The sequence below is a fragment of the Dipteris shenzhenensis genome, chromosome 14 (genome assembly GCF_047967505.1).
Source record: "Dipteris shenzhenensis isolate YYH24624 ecotype China chromosome 14, Dip_SZ_1.0, whole genome shotgun sequence".
Taxonomy (NCBI): Eukaryota; Viridiplantae; Streptophyta; class Polypodiopsida; order Gleicheniales; family Dipteridaceae; genus Dipteris; species Dipteris shenzhenensis.
This window is the reverse complement of record NC_141609.1, coordinates 31917972-31934941: the sequence shown is the minus strand read 5'-3', so window position 1 is coordinate 31934941 and position 16970 is coordinate 31917972. Positions and strand designations below refer to the sequence as shown.

The following is a 16970-nucleotide window of genomic DNA, read 5'->3' as shown; positions in this document are numbered from 1 at the left end:
TGGGCTTTTTGGACCATCTGGCAGGATCACAACATGCGATATTTTGGGAATCCGTTCTTGCAATCTTATGAATATTTCAGACTCTCCCTACGGCAATCTATCTATGATGCTTGCTATCAAGGAGATCTTCCTCAGTCATGCCTGGAAATAGTTTTTCTTTGCTTTTGATTTCCTGTTGAGGCTCTCTGCTTTTTTGAGACCCTCATGTAAATTTTGCTGATAATATGATCATGGATTTACCAAAAAAAAAAAAAGTGTGTATGAGAGAGAGAGAGAGAGAGAGAGAGAGAGAGAGAGAGAGAGATTAATGCTATGTAGTGCTATAGTGTGTAGATGGGTCTGGTGTGAAGGTGAATGAGATTCACTGTAAGTTCAAAAAACCTGTAAAGTCATCTCTTTGTCCAAGTTCAAGTTCTTCTTGTGATCGTTGTTCATACATGAGCTGCTCAGAAAATGGAGTATGTCAGGTTTGTTCTTCCTTCATGGTTCGTCTTCTCGACTAATATCAAAGAGATTAAAACTGTTTGAAAGCTTTGGTAGCACTTTACAAGATCCATAGGAAATTTAAACTTGGCTTTCAACTGCTTTGAAAAAATTGGAGTCTTCAAAACTATTTTGCTCATTGTTTCCTTTCTTCAAATTGTTAGTTCTTTCTTTGGACCCTTTCCATGATGGAGTCAACGCTTTTTTAAATTGGAAAAGAATAATTTATATACTGTTTCTTTCTTTTCTTTTCAAGAAAAGTACTTCATGAATTATGAATAAAAGCCGTAGAGCAAGCTCAAGTGCGGGAGTACATCATGTCAAGCATGAGAAAAAACAGCTCAGAATGAGCAAACAAAAATCCCGGGTGGCGGCTGAAAATGCCACCTCATCCCTTAAGGAGAGTTAGGGAAGAAAGGACAATCCTTCCAGACTCTGAGAAAAGCAACCCTCCTAGCAGTAGCAGTCCTGGAGGTTCCCTGTATGTTCGCTCAAATGGCCATCAAAGTGTGTATAGTATCTGCCCAGATACTAGCCATAGTCTGAGAAGGGTGAACCTGGGAGTCCTCTAAAGCCTATGTACATCTGGCTCTCCAAATATGCCATGCTGTGATTGTAGGCCATCCTCTGGTGGTTCTAATGATGCCCTATAGGCCATGGTATGAGCCTTGTAGGCATAAATAAAGACACTTATAGTGTTAGTGTCTTTTAGGTCTAGGTACTTGTACCTTGTACTCCTTTGTTTTTTATTATCCAACTTTGACGTGACGGCTAAGGCGTTTGATCATCGACTCTTTTGCTACCTGCACTCTCTATCTCCTAAGCGATCCTACAGTGGTATCAGAGATGGGGCTTGACTTGTCTTTCTACTTCCGGTCTTCCTGTTGCAACTATCCGTATTTCTTCCGTACATCTGCCCATATATTTGATGCCGTACAACAGTACATGTGCCATCGTACGTCCGTACATTCACCCGTACATGATTGTACATGTGTCGTCGTACGTACATACCTACGTACGGAAGGTGTTGTAACTAGTTCGTACACTCGTCGTACAAGGCTATACCTGCGCCGTACAGTGGTCAATATTGTACCTGTGACATACAGTCATGTATCTGTGTCATTGTACATCCGTATAGATCTGTACCAACACTCCGTACTTGCCCATACAAGTATCGTACTTATTCTGTACAACAGTACGTGCATCGTCGTACCTGTGATCCGTACATTTGCACCAACCTACATCCGTACAGTATACCGTACCTTCTCAGTATCTTCGCTGTACTTTGTACTTGCGCTGTCCATACAGCTAGTACTTCTTTCAAGGTCTTTGTACAGGTGTTCCACGTACACGGTCACATTCAAGACATTGGTATTTTTTTGGGGCTTTCAGTTCATTTCACCTTCTTTGGTCTGCAATCTCCTACTATTTGCAGTACATTGGGTCAGATTACAAGACATTGAGTCACTTTTGCAGGACATTGAGTCAGATTTTCATACATTGGGTCACATTTGCAAAAATTTCAGCAAAATTTGGGGCTTTTTTGCATTTGCCCTCATTTTGGCCTATTTGCCCTCAATAAATTTGGGGCTTTTCCCAGATTTGATGTTTTTGCAGTGAACATTGCCTGCCACAGTCACATTTGGGTCAAATCTGCATTTGCCCTTTGATTTGGGTCGGAAATTTGCAGATATTTTCTGTCATTTTTTGGACAGCCAGCTTCTGCAGTGATAGCCTTGAGGCTTTTGGGTTTTCAGGTCTTGTTCACGGTATCACATTTGCTATGGCTGGGAACAATCAAAATTTATTTGGAGTCCTTCATGAAGATGATAAGTTGGATGGCACCAACTACCCAATGTGGGCTTATCTCATGAAACATATTCTAGTTGCAAAGCATTTGTGGAATATTGTTTCTGGGGCTGATCTGAGGCCAGCCAATGCTACAATGGTTGCCTCTACTGCTGGTCCCTCTACAGGGGGTACTCCTCCTGATGCCTCTCCCTCTAGCACTCCTGTTGCTGCTCTTCCAACTCAAGAACAGTCAAGATGGGATCTAAGAGAGCAAATCCAGTGCTGAGGAGCCATGCAGCAGGTGGCTAACTGAGAACAGGAGCTGCTGCTCCTCCCCGTTCCCCTGCTGCTCCCCCTCCCTCAGCCTGTCCCTCCCTTCTCCCCTCAGCCTGTCCCTCGCCCCCTCCCTGCTGCTCCGCCCCCTCCCCCCTCCTGCTGCTCCGACCCCTCCCCTGCCTGTCCCTCGTCCCCTCCCCCCTGCTGTTCCGCCCCCTCTCCCTGTTCCGCCCCCTCCCCCCTGCTGTTCCGCCCCCTCTCCCTGCTTCCGCCCCCTCCCCCCTGCTGTTCCGCCCCCTCCTCCTGCTTCTGCCCCCTCCCCCCTGCTGTTCCGCCCCCTCCCTGCTGTTCCGCCCCCTCTCTGCCTGCTCTCCCGCCCCCTCTCTGCCTGCTCTCCCGCCCTCTCCCTACCTCTCAGCCTGCTCCCCCCTGCCTCCTCCCTGCTTCTCCGCCCCCTCCCCCCCCCCCTCTCCTCCCCTTCCCTTCTCTCCTTCCTCTCCCTCTCCCTCTCCTTCTTCTCCACTCCCTCTCAGCCCTCCCCTCCAGCGCCCCCTCCCTCCCTCTCAGCCTGCCCCTTTCCCCTCTCAACCCCTCTCCTCCTCCCCTTGCCCCCTGCTTCCTCCTTGCCTCCTTTCCCCTCCTTCTGCCCCCTTTTCTCCCGCAGCTTATTTGGAACGGAAGGAGCGTTTAATTTGTTAGAGTCGGCCTCCCCACCTTGATTGGCGATGGATACCCCGTCAGCCAATCCTACTCCACCTCCACCGGCCGTGAAAACTATCACTTTCTCTAAAGACGAGTTGCAGCAGCTCAAGAAGGATGTAGAGATTGAATGCTCTACCACGTTGCTAGCACGCATCTTCGGGTCTCACCCCTCCAGATCCCAAGCCAGAGACTGGATGCTTGCGGCTCTCCCCCCAGACCTCACTCCACGATTGTTAGATGTCCGTCTTTTGGGACGAGGTTTTTTCCAGGTTGTTTTTGACACTCCAGAGGCTGCGAGCACTGTGCTCAAGGCTGAGTTTTTACACCTGGGACACAGGAAGATTTTCTTTGAAGCCTTTCACATTGGTTTCGACCCAGTAGAGGCAGATAAGAAAATCTTCTCGCTCTTCATCAGGTTCCCCGGGCTTCCCCAGGTTTACCATCGACTTCTTTCTGTTATTGGGGAGCATTTTGGCGCAGTTGCTGAGATCCCACCCCTTCCTGGGTTGCCATTGACTGCAGCAGAGGCAACCAAAGCTGATGGGGTTCCTAGAGTTAGGGTCCTTTGCACGGATCCTAACCTCAAGATGGATCACGTTATGATCCAGCGCCCGGATGGTTCCTTTTTTCGCCAGAGAGTGGAGATTTCAGGCAGGCAGGACCAGTGCAGGATTTGCAGGACCTCGGGACACTTTGCCAGGGATTGCCCCAGAAAGAAGAAAAGGCCCAAGAAGCCCTCTGGTACAGCTACCGCCCCAGGGCATCGACAGGGGGGACAGGGGGGTGGATACCCTGCACTTGCCCCTCGACCTCGACAGAGGGGTGGTACAGGTCCAGCTCTTGCTCCTCGTCCTTCGCTTGGCGGTCCTCCTCAGTTAGGTGGTGGTATAGGTCCAGCACCTATTCCTCGGCCTCGACAGGGGGATGGTACAGGTCCTTCACCTGCTCCTCGACCCCCACCTCCCTCAGGCACACGCGACGCTCTACAGTGGGTTCCAGTACGTGTGCAGGTCCCTCCTTCAGTTCACGAGGGTACCTTAGTAGACTCTGCTTCACCTCGAGCTGTCCCTCCTGTCTCACCCTGCACAGTCCGAGACGCTGAAGCTTCGACCTCCTCCCCAGTTGCAGCTTCTTCCTTAGATCCAGCAGTGCCAGATGCTCCTTTTGAGGCAGGAGAGATCTCTGCGGCTGGGCAGACACAGGATAGAGAGCATTCCTCACTTCCTCCCTTGGATAGGGGGAAGGGGATAGCTTACACTTTTGATCCTCTTCCCTCACAAGGGATCCTTCGCACTCCGGTGTCTGGCTTGCTCCACAGGAACTCGTTTTCAGCCTTGGCAGAGAGTTCAGATTTCCCAGAGGAGGAGTTTGTGCCCGCTACTTTTGGGGAGCCAGTGGTTGGGTTTCCTATTGACAGGGCTTCTTCTTCAGGTGCCAGGATTCTTTCCCCTGTTGATTTTCCACCACTTGGTTCCATCCCTCCCTCCTCGAGCAGGAGGTCTTCCCCTGTTGAGGGGTTTGTTTCCGCCACTAGGTCGGGTAAGGTGTTCCACTCTACATCCTCCCGTCGATGAGGATTATCAGTTGGAACATACAGGGCCTAGGTGGCGTCCCACATCGCCGCCGTAGACAGCAGATCCGGGATCAACTTCATCCAGGTGTTACTGGGGGTTCCATTGATATATTATTTATTCAAGAGCACAAGCTGGATTATAGAGATTGTGCCAAGTCAGGCAAGTTGCTTTCTGGCCATACTTTTTGGTCGCCTGCCTTGGGCACCAGGGGAGGCACTTCTATTTCAGTTTCGCAGTCGGTTCTCCCCTTAGTTGTTGGGCACGGAGTCATTATCCCCTCTAGAGCTCAATGGATTATTCTTTTGATTGGAGGGCGTAAGGTTGGCTTCCTTAACTTATATGCCTCCAACATTAGAGGGGAACGTGTCCTTATGTGGAAGACTTTGCTTCCTGGGCCCCCATTGTGGATTCATGGGTGATTGGAGGTGACTTTAACATGGTCGAGTTACCGTCAGACAAAAGAGGGGGTAGAGAAGGCGGACTTCACTCTTTGGAGAGAGCAGCTTGGGATGCCTTCCTTTTCCATTTCTGTGGCAGAGATACTTGGTGTGATGATGCCTTTCTTATTCAGCCACAGTCCCTCCTGTTCTCTTGGTCGAACAGGAGGCAACAGATGCCTATTCATGCACGCATTGACAGATTTTATGTAGATGACTGGGCACTAGACAGAGGTGGATCGGTATGCATTGCTGCGGGGGTTTCCACTTCAGATCACTTCCCTGTTGTGCTGGCTATCTCAGAGCCTCACTTGAGAGGCCGGTCTACCAGCGTCAGGATTCCAGATGCCTTTTACAAAGAGGACGACCTTACAGAGGCAGCCCTACAGATATGGTTTGCTCATGTCCAGGGTGGGCAGCCACATCCATCACATGTAGCCGCTGCCCTTTCTGGTATTAGCGACTTTTACTGCTCAGTTGCTTGTACCAGGAGACGAGATATTCTCAGACGTGAGATTGGTGTTCGCCAACAGTTGGCAGCTTTGCAGAGGGAAGAGCAAAAACGGCCTTCAGATGCTTGGATTCAGGAGCGCCTTGCTGCAGCAAGGGCTCATCTGCAGTTATTGCTTGATCAGAGAGCAGAGTATGCCTTTCATGCACGGGAGTCCTTCTGGATTCAGATGGGTGGTAGAGTCAATAAACACTTTTTCTCTACTCTTGGCCCTAGACATAGTAGAGAGAGTGTATCCCAGCTTATTGACTCACATGGGGTTTTACAGACAGAGCCTGATGACGCCTTACGCATAGCTTCAGATTTCTATGCCACCCTTCTTACTGCTGATCCTGAGACACACGATAGAGAGGATGCTAGACAAGCTATTTGGCAGAGTATCCCTGTGTTGGTGAATCCGGATATGCATGTTCTACTCGACACACCTTTCACCAACACAGAGTTCAGGACTGCACTTTCAGCCCTTCACAAGGGCAAGTGCCCAGGTTTAGATGGCCTCACCCCGTCTTTTTTCATTGCATTTTGGGATATGATTGGAGACTATATTACTTCAGCCATGCAGGCCATTTGGGACTCTGGCGAGATGCCTGGGTCGCTTACAGAGGGTCTCATCCACCTTATCCCAAAAGGAGGTAGCAGAAATTTATTGTCCTAGTGGAGGCCTATCACACTTCTGGGGACTTGTTACAAGATTCTGGCCAAGGCTATCAGCCTCCGATTGCAGCCACTTCTCCCTGATCTTATTCATGACACTCAGACGGGTTTTGTGCATGGCAGAAGTATTTTTGATAATATTTTTTCTTTCTGGGAAGCTTCAGAGTGGGCCATGCAGAGTGGCCAGAATCTTGCCATTCTACTATTGGATTTTGAAAAAGCTTATGACAGAGTAGATTGGAGTTTTTTGGAGGGCACCCTTCTTCGCTTTGGATTCACTGATGTTTGGATCAGAGGTGTTTCCTCTTTGTACAGATCAGCCCATATCCAAGTACTTATTGGTGGGGTAAGGGGTGAGAGATTTCAGATTTCGAGATCAGTCCGTTAGGGATGCCCCCTTGCTCCTTTCCTTTTTTTGTTCGTGGCCGAAGCTATGAGTATCTATGTTAGATCTCAAGCTGACATCTTTGGGCTGAGACTTCCCATCAGAAGAGAAGAGGAGCTACTTGACAGTGAGTTGGCTGATGACACAGCATTTTATTTGGATGCCTCTCCACAGACGCTCACTTCTTTTAGGACAGCATTGGATTTATTTTGCTTGGCGGCAGGGGCATAGATAAATTGGCATAAATCCAATGGCTTTGGATCAGTGATGAGGACACTCCAGTTTGGGGGCTTGACATCACACTTGGGTTCAGAGGGGTGTGCCTATCAGGTATTTGGGCTGCCAAGTCGGCTTGGGTATTTCTACCACGCAGCAGTTTGCTCCCGTGTTGGAGAGCATCAGAAGGAAGCTTCTCTTTTGGAGCTCAGCCAAGCTGGATCTTGCCTCTAGAGTTGTAGTGGTTAACCAGGTCCTCTTGGCCACAGCCTGGTTTATATGTTCATGTTGGTGCCGTTCTAGGGACTGCATCATTCAGCTCAGAAGACCGATCAGGAACTTTCTCTGGAGTGGGCTTGATGGCACAGCAGATGCCTTAGCCAGGGTGGCTTGGGAGACCCTCATCCTCCCTACACAGGATGGGGGTCTCAATATTATTGATCCAGATTTACAGTGCAGAGCTTTACTTTGCAAGATGGTGGTGCGAGGACTTATGCCAGGACAGGAACCGTGGAAGGACTTTCTTATCAGCAGCATACAGAGGTGCACACCTTCCTCAGGAGGAGACTGGATGAGCAGTGTTAGATGGATCTTCACCATAGCACACCTCAGGTCACCTTCGTCCCCTCTCATGGTTGCCATTCTGAAAGCTTGGGCCAGTTTCAGAAGCTCTCTTCGGAGGATTCCTCCTTCTTCCCGGGAAGAGATTGATAGGCAGCCCATCATGTGGAACGACGGTATTTTAGATGATCTTGGCAGGCCACTGGGTGCCTCACTCTACATGCAGTGGGCCAGGTGGGAGAGGGGACCTGCTTCTTCTTTGGGATCTTGGAAAGCTTTCCGTAGGCTTCCAGAGGAAACCAAATCAAGGTTGACAGGACATTTCAGAGGGAGTGCAGGGAGGACCTTGCAGATTGAGGCAGCCCTTCCAGAGGCTTGGATAGACACAGATGATATGCCACTCACTTCCTCCACTTGGGCAGGTACTTTCTCGAGAGGCGGGGTTCCGCTTCAGGTCTTAGCTTTCCGAGATGCACAGGAGGATACTTTGGTTTTTAGTGTCCAGGATGGTGGCAGATTGCTCAGGTCCACAGAGGACATCTTGCTTGAGTCTGTTTTCAGCCTATCAGGGTTGTAGGTCTTTTGATGCAGGGATCAGATTCAGAGTGGTTCTTAGACCCTGACCCCCAGCTACTCTCCACCGGGTCTTGGAGGATCTGGCTCTATGGAGGAGTTCCCATCAGGTATTTACAGTGGGACCCCGGAGAGTGGGAGTGGATTGACGCGGGGCATCGAGAGAAGAGCATCCCCTTCTTTCGTTACACGGTCAGTAATGCCAGGAGATTTCAGCTCAATAGTAGAGGTTGGAGACCCTCCAGAGTTCCTCATTGGGAGACTTTTGGTATTACTGCGGATCAGCAGAGGTACTTCTGGAGGAGGCTCTGGAAATCCCACAGGAATAGAAAGATCACTATCTTCTTTTGGCTTTCTATCCATGGAGGGATTGCAGTGAACCTTTGGAGGTCCAGATTCGGAGCCGACCCTACTTGCCCTCGTTGCCTTTCTACTTCGGAGTCTATTCAGCATTGCTTATGGGATTGCAAACAGGCGAGATTGATTTGGATGGGGATAGCCAGGATCTTCAGTCACTTTACCCATTCCCCACTTTTTATGACTTGGGGCTGGGTGGCTTGGCTTTCTCTTACAGGACCTCAGGTTTTCTATGAGGGAGTTGACTCCTCTCGGGCCATTTCGGTTCGACGTCATCGGGTTGAGTTATGTTCGTTGGATGTGGTACCACACCGTCCTTTTACAGCTGTACATGCCTCTGTGGATACTTCTTGGGAGATTCTAGCGAGCATAGCAGCTTGGCATATCTGGAGAGCCAGATGCACAGAGGCTATGGAGGGTACTCAGGTTCATCCCTCGCACACATTGGCTAGTATCTGGACAGACATCGTACACACTCTGATGGCCGTTTGGACGGGTATGCAGGGGGACTCCCGTGCAGCCTCAGCTAGGAGGGCTTCTTTCTTCAAGGAATGGAAGGATTCTCCTTTCTTCTCTGAATCTACTACAGGGTTGAGATGGCACTTTCAGCCTCAACCTTGGCTTCTTTCCACCTCACTCTGAGGGATTTTTTATTTATCCTCATGATTTCATGATGTATTCCGCCTTGAGCTTGCTCTCGCGGGTTTTTGTTCTTACTTAATAGAAGTCTTTTTCATGGAAAAAAAAAAAAAGATGGGATCTAAGAGATGCAAATGCACATTCATGCATTGCTTTATCATGCAAGAGAATCATTATTCCACACATCCGGTCTTGTAGGATAGCAAAGGATGCCTGGGATAAATTGGCTTCTCTCTATCAAATTCGCAATGAGCTCGTGTTGCATATTTGAGAAGGCAATTACAGGAAGTTGGTATGAATGAAGGTGACTCTATGGATGCATATTTGACAAAGGTCAAGGACCTCATGGAACAGCTTGCCAACATTGATGAGGTGGTGCCAAATTCACAGCTTGTCAGTACCACATTGAATGGACTGCCAGATACATATCAAGGGTTTGCTACAACCCTTCGATTAGTGGCCATGGTCCGACAAGCCATTATTCCTGATCATGCATTTGCTTCACAGCAGACAGGAAGAGGCAAGGCTTCCAAGCCTATGGGCAAGCCAAAATCTGTGCATAGCAGTTGCAATTCCTCCCATGCATCTAAAAATACAGCAGATAAGTCAAAGAAGAAAAGATGTAACTATTGTCGCAAGCCTGGAGATGACATTTCAGAATGCAGGAAGCGCATTGTTTTGGAGAAAAAGAAAGCAGGATTAACAATTAATGCCTCACATGCTATTGAATCCCATGAGCCAGAAGATGCTTCACATGCACATGCTCTTCAGGATGATTGGGCATGGGCTGTCCATTGCTCATTTGATCCCTCCAAAGCTGATGCATTCTTTACTGCTAATGATGCTCAGTCCTGGTACTTCGATAGTGGTGCTTCCAAGCATGTCACATCTTGCAGACAGTTGTTTCATTCTTTAGCTGATGCACCTCGAGGGGGGACTGTTACATGTGCTAATAATGCTTCATATGCTGTAAAAGGATTTGGAGATGTGCAGCTCACATCCATTTCAAGCCATCCTGTTACTCTGACAAATGTTCTTTTTGTGCCTGGAATTGAAGTCAACTTGATTTCGATTTCAGCAATTGCCACTTCAGGTTTCAGAGTTATTTTTGATGGCTACAGATGCCTAGTTTATGATCTTCGTGATGACAATGCCATAGTTCTCACTGGCACTTTGTAAAAGGGGCTTTATCACCTTGATCATCACTTAGCTGCACTTTCTATTGAAGCATTGGGTATTTCAGATTCACAGCTTGCTGAAACTCATCTTTGGCATGAGAGAATGGGCCATCTCAATTATAGAGCTCTAGCAAAGCTACATTCATAGCAGATGGCAAATGATGTACCTCAAACTCACACATTTTCAAAACATGTGTGTGAGGGTTGTCTTTTGGGTAAGATGCATCGATTTCCTTTTCAAAAGAATTGTCCAAAACTCTCACAAAGGAAATTGCAGCTAGTGCACAGTGATGTCTGTGGCCCAATGAGGACAAATGCCATTGGAGGGTACAAATGTTTCATGACTCTCATTGATGATTTCACAAGATATTGCTGGGTATATCCTTTAAAAGCCAAATCTGAAGTTTTCTTATGCTTTCAGAGGTGGCTGAATATGGTTGAGAATGAATCAACATGCAAGCTTGTCACCCTCAACACAGATAGGGGGGGAGAGTATATGTCTAAGGAGTTTGATGCATTTTTGTCTTCACGGGGCATTATTCACTCATGCACTACTCCTTACACTCCTCAGCAGAATCCTGTTTTTGAAAGGAAAAACAGGTCCACAATGGAGATGGCCAGATGCATGCTTAAGGCCAAGTCTTTGCCCAATAAATTTTGGCTTGATGCAGCGATGTGTGCCAACTATGTGCTGAATAGATCATCTACACGGACATTGAAGCCTGTTACACCTTATGAAGCATGGAAAGGTAGGAAGCCTTCACTTTCACACATGAGAGTTTTTGGGTCTTGCATATGTTCATGTACCATCTCAGCTGAGACATAAGCTTGATGACAAGGCAATCAAATGCATATTTATTGGTTACAGCCAGGAGAGTAGAGTGTATCGGTGATATCAACCAAATATTGGGAAGATTATTTTCAGTAGAGATGTAATCTTTGCTGAACATTCAGCTTCTCCTCTTGTGGACTGCAAATCTAAGCCAGATGTTGACATGTTTGATGCTTTTGAATCTTGGTTACCTCTGCCATCCTCAGAAGAGGACTTTGACCAACAACATGAGCCTCCTGCACGCCCTCCACCAAGCAATAATCAGCCACTACCTCATGCTGATTTGCAGGTTTCTCTTCCGGCACAAAATGATCCCACTATTCATGATGCAGTCATTGAAGAAAGAGCTGTCAATAGACAGCAAAGGCAAGTTCCCAGATGGCTTCTTGATACATTGAGGGACAGCAAACAAGATCAGCCTTTTGCTGCCCGGACAAGATCAGGGAGTAGACAGCATGGTCACTTTCTTGAGTTTGCACTCCTTGCTACAGCTTGCAATGAAGAGCCTCTGTGCCATAAAGATGCTTTTGACAGCAAAGAGTGGATGGATGCAATGAGAGCTGAGTTACATTCCATTGCTAAAAATGACACATGGGAATTAGTAGATCTCCCTCCAGGCAAGCATGCCATTGGAACTAGGTGGGTCTACAAATTTAAAAGGAATTCTGATGGCAGCATAGATCTCGTCTTGTTGCAAAAGGGTATGCCCAACAACAAGGCATTGACTTTGAGGAGACATTTGCTCCCACATCCAGGATTACTACCATTAGATGTGTCATTGCCATTGCAGCCCATCATCATTGGCAAGTGCACCAACTTGACATCAAGACTGCTTTTCTTCATGGGGATTTGGAGGAAGATGTCTATGTCACACAACCTCCTGGCTTTGAGGTTGTTAATTCTGAAAATAAGGTATGCTGGCTTAGAAAAGCCCTTTATGGTTTGAAGCAGGCACCCAGGGCATGGTATGCCAAAATTCATGCACACTTACTATCCCTTGGTTTTCAAAATAGTCCCTTAGAACCCACTCTTTATGCCCGCGGGAGTGGATCTAATTTTTTAGTGCTGATTTTATATGTGGATGATATGCTCATCACGGGCCCAGATACTCAGAAAATTGCACCTTTCAAGGCTGATTTGCAGCAGATTTTTGACATGTCAGACATGGGACAGCTCCATTATTATTTGGGCATTCAGTTTGCTCATGTTGAGGGGGGTATCATGATGTCTCAGTCCAAGTATATTGGACAGCTCCTTGATTGTTTTCAATTTGAGGATTGTAAGCCAATCTCTACTCTAGTGGACCCTGGCTTCAAATTCTCAGCTCATGATGGGAGCCCACCATGTGATATCACTCTTTATCAGCAGGCTGTTGGATGCCTTATTTATTTATGTCACACCAGACCTAACTTACAGTATGCAGTATCTCAGCTCAGCAGATTCATGCACATGCCTAGTTCACAGCATTGGCAGGCAGTGAAGAGAGTCTTCAGATATCTCAGAGGCACTCAGAATTTAGCCCTCTACTATGGTAATCAAGGTTCACTTACCATGCATGCTTACACGGATAGTGACTAGGCAGGATGTTCCGAGACCAGAGTGTCACATATTGGCAATTGTTTTTTGCTTGGCAATTCATGTATCTCTTGGCTCAGCAAGAAGCAACCAATAGTTGCCACATCTAGCTGTGAGGCTGAGTACAGGGCAGCTTTCACCGCTATAGTAGAGTGTGTTTGGCTTCGACAATTACTTACAGATCTTGGTATTCGCCAGACATCCTCCACTATTGTCTACACTGACATCCAAAGTGCTTTGGCCATTGCGCATAACCCAGTGTTTCATGCGCGTAGTACCGAGCATATTGAAGTTCACTATCATTATGGTCGGAAGCAGTTGTCAGCAAGAGACATAGAGTTGTCCTATCTTCCCATAGAGGACAACATAGCAGATATGTTTACAAAGGCACTTCCTCATCCAAGTTCGAAGTCTTTCGACAGGCTTTACACTTGGTTCCCTTTGTTACATGATCTGACATCCCTTGTACATTCATAGGTGGCTATATCCTTTTGGATGAACATGTGCCACCATGACCAGAAAATACCAGGTATTCTGAAACGTTTCCAGAGTACTTCAGCCCATCCCATGGAGGAGGGTTTGTAGGTCATCCTCTGGTGGTTCTAGTGATGCCCTATAGGCCATGGTATGAGCCTTGTAGGCATAAATAAAGACACTTATAGTGTTGGTGTCTTTTAGGCCACATAGGACACTTAGTCCTATGTGACACCTAGGACACTTAGTCCTAGGTCTAGGTACTTGTACCTTGTACTCCTTTGTTTTTGATTATCCAACTTTGACGTGATGGCTAAGGCGTTTGATCATCGCCTCTTTTGCTACCTGCACTCTCTCTCTCCTAAGAGATCCTACAGTGATACTAGCCAGAATCTCCCAAGATGTGTCTACAGAAGCGTGGGGAGCTCTGAATGGAGTAAATGGAACATCCTGGAGGGAGCATGACTCCACAAGATGTCGTCGAACAAAGAAAGTTGTGTCCGTGTCATGTCCCTCAAAGAAAGCCTGTGGACCAATGAGTGACAACCAAGCAACTGATCCCCAGGTCATGAAGAAGGGTGCTCTATGCAAAATGCAAAGTATCCTAACAACACCCTTCCAAAACGTCCTCGCTTGAGTGCACTCCCAAAGGCAGTGCTGCACTGACTCAATTGCTGAGTGGCATCGAGGACATGTAGGGTCAGCCCCGAACCTCTGGATCTCCACAGGCTCACTGCAATCCCTCCATGAATAGTAAGCCAGATGAATAACGTGATTTTCCTATTCCTGAGGGATTTCCAAAGTCTCCTCCAAAAGTTTTTCTGCATCTCTGCAAAAATTTGAAAAGTATCCCAATGATGAGCTCTAGAGGGCCTCCAGCCCCTACAACTGAGTTGGAATCTCCTGGCATTTCTAACTGTGTAACGAAAGAAGGGGATGCTCTTCTTTCGATGCCCTGCAACTATCCACTCCCATTCCCCTGGATCCCATTGCAAGGATCTAATAGGGGAACCTCCATACAGCCAAAGCCTCCAAGATCCAATAGCCAGGAGAACGGGGTTTGGATCAAGATACCACTGTGAGTCTCTACCCATCTCCATGTATCCTGCAATCCTGACAGGCTGAAAAGGAGCCTCCAAAAGAATGTCCTCTGAAGATCTGTGGAGTCTGCCTCCTGCATGAACCTAAAAGACAAGGGTATCCTCATGTGCATCCCGCAAGGCTATAACCTGCAGAGGGATACCTGTCCTGTCCTCTGAAGATTTGTGGAGTCTGCCTCGTGCATGAACTTGAAAGACAGGGGTATTCTCATGTGCATCCCGCAAGGCTATAACCTGCAGAGGGATACCTGTCCTCGAAAAAGCCCCCAACTAGGTGGACTGAGAAATAGGCAAATGGTATGTATCCACCCACTCCACTGGTATGGCTGCATCTGCTGCATCCTGGCGGAACTTCCTCTGAGGTGACTAATTGAACGAGCTCTTTGATCCTTTGGACGGGTGGCTTTCCTCTTGGTCTGACTCCTACAAAGAAACGCAAGAGGATCCTTCAAGCTGCTCCTTTTAAATTGATTTTGCAGGGCAATTGTACAAACTCGGGAAGGACCATATCTTAAGACGGTGTGTGCTTCCCCACACGAGACAATCCATTCTTGAAGAGGCACACGCTGGCATAGGTGGAGGGCATATGGCCTCAGATGCTACTACTCAGAAGATCATGTGTTCTGGGTTCTGGTGGCCCAAGCTCTTCCGCGACTACCATGCTCATGTGATCCGCCGATGTGATTCATGTCAATGAGTAGGCCCCAAGCCTACAAGACACGAGTACCTTCCCCTCACACCATTCACTCTGATGCCCTCCTTCTATCGTTGGGGATTGGATTTCATTGGGTCCATCTCTCCTACCACACGCCGAGGGAACAAGTATGCTCTGCTTGCCACTGACCATGGAACCAAATGAGTCGAAGCCAAGGCAGTCAAAAACTGTACAGCCCAAGTGGTAGCCACATTTCTATATGACCAGATCATCTCTTGGTTTGGTTGTCCTGTTGAGTTGATGAGTGATAGAGGATCTCACTTCCTCAATAACACCATTGCTGCCCTGGTTCACATGTTACAAATAGTTCACGAATTTTCATCTCCCTATTATCCACGTGCCAATGGTCTAGCTGAGAGCTCAAATCAAACAATGTGCGGGATCATGCATCATCTTTGCCTCAGTTGTTTAGAAGATTGGGATGACATGCTTCCAGTTGCTTTATTTGCCTACCGAACGACGTACAAGGCGAGTACTGGGTATTCACCTTTCGAGTTGGTCTATGGGCTCGAGGCTGTCATGCCTTATGAATTTCATCGACACCCACAGGATGCTTCCCGACAAGGATGACAACTTGGAAGCCTGCACAATGGAACGCTTGTGGGATTTGGAGGCACTAGCAGAGCATTGACGTGAAGCAGTCTTCGCTCAAGAAGTGTGGCAGAAACGACAGAAAGCATGGCATGACCGGAACCCTTTGCACCCCTTGCCACCTTCTCTCTCTAACCTCTAGTTCTCCTTTCCACTCCAGTGTCACTTTCTCTCTCTAATTGAGGACCCTTGTCACCCCACCTCTTGTTACCTTCTCTCTCTAACGTCGAACTCCCCTTTCCCCCGGTGTCACTTTTTCTTTCTAATAGAGGCCTCTCCTTCCTGCACCCTCTCTCTCTAGAGGGGACTTTCTCATGTCACCTTCTCTCTCTTAATGGGAGCTTCTCTTTCCACCCTCTATCCACCCCCCACCTCTCTCTTACAACCACCTTCTCTTTCCACCCTCTGTCCAACCCCCACCTCTCTTACAAACACCTTTTCTTTCCACCCTCTGTCCATCCCCCACCTCTCTCTTACAACCACCTTCTCTTTCCACCCTTTGTCCATCGTCCACCTCTCTCTTAGAACCACCTTCTCTTCCACCCTCTGTCCATCCCCCACCTCTCTCTTACAACCACCTTCTCTTTCCACCCTCTGTCCATCCCAGCTCTCTCTTACAAACTCCTCTTTCCACCCTCTCACCCTCTCTCCACCCCCCACCTCTCTCTTACAACGACCTTCTCTTTCCACCCTCTGTCCATCCCTCACCTCTCTCTTACAACCACCTTCTCTTTCTACCCTCTGTCCATCCCACCTCTCTCTTACAAATTCCTTCTCTTTCCACCCTCTCATCCTCTGTCCATTTCCCCCACCTCTCTCTTACAAACTCCTCCTCTTTCCACCCTCTGTCCACCCCCACCTCTCTCTTACAAACACCTTCTCTTCCATCCCCTCTTACAAACGCCTTCTCTTTCCACCCTCTGTCCATCCCATCTCTCTCTTACAAACGCCTTCTCTTTCCACCCTCTGTCCACCCCCACACCTCTCTTACAAACACCTTCTCTTTCCACCCTCTGTCCACCTCTGTCCACCTCCACCTCTCTCCTACAAACTCCTTCTCTTTCCACCCTCTTTCCACCCCCACCTCTCTCTTACAAACACCTTCTCTTTCCACCTCTGTCCACCCCCCACCTCACTCTTACAACCACCTTCTCTTTCCACCCCTATCCATCCCACCTCTCTTTTACAAACTACTCCTCTTTCCACCCTCTGTCCACCCCACCTCTCTCTAACAACCACCTTCTCTTTCCACCCTCTGTCCATCCCACCTCTCTCTTACAAACTCCTTCTCTTTCCACCTTGAGTCACCTCCCCACCTCTCTCTTACAAAAACTTTCCCTTTCCAT

The 16970-nt window shown here is 48.0% G+C and overlaps 1 protein-coding gene across 1 annotated transcript in view; it reads left to right on the top strand.

Annotated features, from left to right (window-relative positions):
* LOC147894483 (uncharacterized) overlaps positions 1-16970 on the top strand; it is a 214759-nt gene that overhangs the window by 69153 nt on the left and 128636 nt on the right. Inside the window, exon 8 of the mRNA XM_087385319.1 lies at positions 327-467. Coding sequence (XP_087241445.1) covers positions 327-467 — 141 coding nt within the window. The remainder of the gene's footprint in view (positions 1-326; positions 468-16970) is intronic.